This window comes from Malurus melanocephalus, unplaced genomic scaffold (genome assembly GCF_030028575.1).
Source record: "Malurus melanocephalus ecotype Western Australia unplaced genomic scaffold, MMel_1.1 scaffold_2320, whole genome shotgun sequence".
Classification (NCBI taxonomy): domain Eukaryota; kingdom Metazoa; phylum Chordata; class Aves; order Passeriformes; family Maluridae; genus Malurus; species Malurus melanocephalus.
In genome coordinates this window covers 278-5,177 of record NW_026625552.1, presented here as the reverse complement: position 1 = coordinate 5,177, position 4,900 = coordinate 278, and the positions used below count along the sequence as shown (strand labels likewise).

At 52.8% G+C, this 4,900-nt stretch overlaps 1 protein-coding gene across 1 annotated transcript in view; it reads left to right on the top strand.

Annotated features, from left to right (window-relative positions):
- LOC130587714 (E3 ubiquitin-protein ligase TRIM35-like) overlaps positions 1 to 3,286 on the top strand; it is a gene marked incomplete at its 5' end in the record, with an annotated part of 8,722 nt that extends 5,436 nt beyond the window's left edge. Inside the window, one exon of the mRNA XM_057388688.1 lies at positions 1,303 to 3,286. Coding sequence (XP_057244671.1) covers positions 1,303 to 1,933 — 631 coding nt within the window. The remainder of the gene's footprint in view (positions 1 to 1,302) is intronic.
- Between the last annotated feature and the right edge of the window lie 1,614 nt (positions 3,287 to 4,900).

The window sequence follows — 4,900 nt, the reverse complement described above, 5'->3', positions numbered from 1 at the left end:
GGGTGTGGGGTCTGGAGAGGTGGGAAATGTGGAGCTGGATTTCTCCTCAAAGGATGGATGTGAGTGGAAAGATGAGAAACATGGAGCTGGAATTCCAATGAAAGAATGGATGTTCCAGGAGTGGTTGGTCCTGGAGAAATGGATCCATAGAGGGATGGGTGGATCCAGGAATGGATGGATGGATCTATAGAGGGATGGATGGATCCATGGATGGAAGGGTCTGTGGAGGGGTCCATGGATGGATGGAAGGATCCATGGAGGGATCCATGGAGGGATGGATGGATCCAGGAATGGATCCATGGAGGGATGGATGGATCCAGGAATGGATGGATCCATTGAGGGCTCCATGGAGGGGTTCATGGAGGGATGGGTGGAGCCAGGAATGGATCCATGGAGGGATGGGTGGATCCATGGATAGCGGGATTCATGGAGGGATGGATGGATACAGGAATGGATGGAAGGATCTATGGAGGGCTCCATGGATGGATGGGTGGATCCAGAAATGGATCCATGGAGGGATGGGTGGATCCATGGAGGGATGGGTGGATCCATGGATGGATGGATCCATTAAGGGTTCCATGGAGGGAGGGGTGAATCCATTGAGGGCTCCATGGAGGGATGGGTGGATCCGGGAATGGATCCATGGAGGGATGGATGGATCCATGGATGGAAGGATCCATTGAGGGTTCCATGGAGGGAGGGGGCAAATCCATTGAGGGCTCCATGGAGGGATGGATGGATCCAGGAATGGATGGATCCATTGAGGGCTCTATGGAGGGATAGGTGGATCTAGAAATGGATCCATGGAGAGGTTCATGGAGGGATGGATGGATTCATCGATGGAAGGATCCATTGAGGGTTCCATGGAAGGATGGGTGGATCCAGGAACGGATGGATGGATGGATCCAAGAATGGATCCATAGAGGAAGGATCGATTGAGGATTCCGTGGAGGGGTGGGTGGATCCGGGAATGGATCCATGGAGGGGTTCATGGAGGGATGGACGGATCCATGGAGGGAAGGATCCATTGAGGGTTACATGGAGGGATGGGTGGATCCAGGAATGGATCCATGGATGGAAAGATCCATTAAGGATTCCATGGAGGAATGAATGGATCCAGGAATGGATGGATGGATCCAAGAATGGATCCATGGAGGAAGGATTCATTGAGGGTTCCATGGAGGGATGGATGGATTCATGGATGGATCCATGGAGGGGTTCATGGAGGGATGGATGGATCCAAGAATGGATCCATGGAGGAAGGATCCATGGAGGATTCCATGGAGGGATGGGTGGATCCAGGATCCATGGAGGGGTTCATGGATCCCCACTGAGCCATGACCCTCCCATAAATCATTCCCATTCCCCCCCAGTCCCGTTCAGCCTGGACCCCAACTCGGCCGCGGGCTGGCTCTCCGTGTCCGAGGACCTCTCCAGTGTCTCCAGCGGCGGCTTCAAACTCTCCGTGGAGAACCCGGAGCGCTTCACCTCCGCCCCCTGCGTGCTGGGATCCCGCGGCTTCTCCGAGGGCTTCCACACCTGGGAGGTGGACCTGGGCGGGCTGACCAATTGGAGAGTGGGCGTGTCCCGGCCCCAGCGCGGCTCCCATTGGACGTTCCACCACGATTCCCAGTCGGGTTTTTGGTATATCTACCACCTCCCCGGGAAGGACGAGTGCCGTGCTTCCAACGCCGTGCGCTCCGAGGCGGCGCCGGGGAACCTGCGGCGCGTGCGGGTGGAGCTGGACTGCACCGAGGGCGAGCTGTCCTTCTACGACGCCGAGCGCCGCAGCCACGTCTACACCTTCCACGAGAAATTCGGAGGCGTCGTTTTCCCCTATTTCTATGTGGGCGAGGCCCAGGGCGACGCCAAAGCCAAGACGCTGCGGATCTGCCCACTCCGGGTCCGCGTCCACGAGGATATCCCGGATTAGGGGTGTCCCATTGCCTGGGGGGTTCTCCAGGTCCTTTCCCAGATTTTCTAGGTGGGGTTCTCCGGGTCCTTTCCCAACTTTTCAGGAGGATTCTCCAGGTCCTTTTCCAGATTTTCAGGGGGCCTTTTCAAGCTTTTCTGGGGGGGTTCTCCTGGTCCTTTCCCAGATTTTCTAGGGGGGGTTCTCCAGGTCCTTTTCCAGATTTTCAGGGGGCCTTTTCATGCTTTTCTGGTGGGGTTCTCCAGGTCCTTTCCCAGATTTTCTAGGTGGGGTTCTCCGGGTCGTTTCCCAACTTTTCAGGAGGGTTCTCCAGGTCCTTTCCCAGATTTTCTAGGGGGGGGTTCTCCAGGTCCTTTCCCAGATATTCTGGGAAGGGCTTCTCCAGGTCCTTTCCCAACTTTTCAGGAGGGTTCTCCAGGTCGTTTTCCAGACTTTTGGGGTGCCTTTTCCAGCTTTTCTGGGGGGGTTCTCCAGGTCCTTTTCCAGATTTTCTAGGGGGTGTTCTTCAGGTGCTTTTCCTGCTTTTCAGGGGGCGTTTTCCAGGTCTTTTTTCAGTTTTTCTGGGGGGTTTTTCCAGGTCTTTTTTTCAGTTTTTCTGGAGGGCTTTTCCAGGTCTTTTTCCTGCTTTTCTGGGTGGCTTTTCCAGGTTTTTTTCCAGCTTTTCTGGAGGGCTTTTCCAGGTCTTTTTTCAGTTTTTCTAGGGGGCTTTTCCAGGTCTTTTTTTTTCAGTTTTTCTGGGGGGTTTTTCCAGGTCTTTTTTCAGTTTTTCTGGGAGGCTTTTCCAGGTCCTTTCCCAGCTTTTCAGGAGGGTTCTCCAGGTCCTTTTCCAGATTTTCTAGGGGGCATTCTTCAGGTGCTTTTCCTGCTTTTCTGGGGGCGTTTTAGTTTTTTGGGGGGGCTTTTCCAGGTCCTTTTCCATTTTTTTTTTTGGGCGGGCATTCCCAGCATTCCCAGGTCTTTTTCCAGCTTTTCTGCGGGCTTTTCCAAATCCTTTTCCAACGTTTCAGGAAGGGCTTTCTCAGGTCTTTTTCCAGCTTTTCAGGGTGGGTTCTTCAGGTGCTTTTCCTGCTTTTCTGGAGAGCTTTTCCAGGACCTTTTCCAGCCTTTCTGCGAGGGTTCTCCAGATCCTTTTCCAGCTTTTTGGGGGGCTTCTCCAAGTCCTTTCCCATCTTTTCGGGGGTGGTTCTCCAGGTCCTTTTCTGGAAAAGCTTTTCAGGTGCTTTTCCCAGAAAAGAAAAACAAAAAAAACCCAAAAGCAGCGGGGACAAGAAGAATGTGTTTTTGTAGTGCTTCAGGCTTTTATCATTAATAAATATTAATAAACTCTTCCCGTGTGGTTCCATTCCCAAATCCCGACTTTTTCCACCCCTCTCCATCACAAATCCAGGCTGGGAAGGTTTTGGGGAGGATGATTTTTGTCAGGAGATAAAAATGAGGGATTTAAACCATTTTAGGGGCTTTTCCCGCAGTTTTCAGGGATCTGGGAATTCAGCGATCCTAATCCCAGCTCCTGAAATGGGAAAATCCCACAGCGGGATCATCCCTGAGAAAATCCCACCTCCATGCTTTTTCTCACAATTTTATCCCTCCAAAGGTTTGGGGTTTTTTTTTCCCCCTGAATTCCCAGCTCCAGGAATCCAGTGATTGGGTGTTGGGAAGTGGAGGAATTTCGGGGTTTTTTATCCAGGTTAATCCCGTCCAAGCGGCTTTTTCCCAAATCCAGGTGAGTCCTTGTGATTCCTTGGATAAAGGGATGGGGTGGGCTGGTCCATCCCGCCCTTTTCCCATTTTTTTCCTGCCTGGATTCCGACAGGAGCGGGCGGTTTCCATGGTTTCCCGCAGTTTGATGGGGAAGCTCCTTGGGAACGAGCTGGAGGAGGAGGAGGAGGAGGAGGAGGAGGGGGAACAAAAGGGAGAGGCGGGAGCGGGAGGAGAGCGGGGGCTGGGCTGGGAACATCCCACGGTGCATCCCGGATACGGGAAAAGGGGGAGAGCAGCCCAGCTCTGCCTGTGTCTGTCCCATCTCCATCCATCCCATCTCCATATATTTCCATCTCCATCCATTCCATCTCTGTCCCATCATCTTCATCCATCTCCATCCATTACATCTGCATCCATCCCATCTCCATCCATCCCATCTCATCATCTCCATCCCATCATCTCCATCCCATCATCTCCGTCCGTCCCATCTCCATCCGTCCCATCTCCCTCCATCCATCCCATCTCCCTCCATCCGTCCCATCTCCATCCGTTCCACCTCCACTCATCCCATATCCATCCATTCCCACTCTACCCACACCTTCCATCTCCATCCATCCATCCATCCATCCATCCATCCATCCATCCATCCGTCCATCCCATCTCCGTCCATCCCATCTCCGTCCATCCCATCTCCATCCATCCATCCCATCTCCGTCCGTCCCATCTCCGTCCGTCCCATCTCCGTCCATCCCATCTCCATCAATTCCCATCTCCATCTCATCATCCCATCTCCGTCCATCTCCATCCCATCCCTATTGAATTTTGGCTCACTGACCATTGGTTCAGTCGGGGTCACCAGATGTAACTGCCCGGAGCCCCCGTCCCGCCGCGCCGGGAGGGAAAGACGACACGAGACAGGCAGGCGGGCAGGTTCTTCTTTATTAATTCTTCGGATTTTCAGGCTCTCTTAGATATAGTGATATTCAGCTCTGCTCTCTGTCTCTCTTAGTGATTGCAGCTGTCACCTCTTAGCTCTCCTCGCTCCCCTCTCACTGCTACTGCATGCTTTTTTATACACTTTTCTTATCTTTCCCGGGTTTTGAGAACACACCAATCAAACATGCCTCAGCCAGATCACATGGCTAGGCAGYCTCCAATGTGTATGCAGCATGTTTTTGTCTTTTATTGGTAGAATACTTTCATTTATCCAGTCCCATGACTGGTTGCGTCAGCCCAGCTAGTCTGCGCTATTTTGACCCTCTGAGC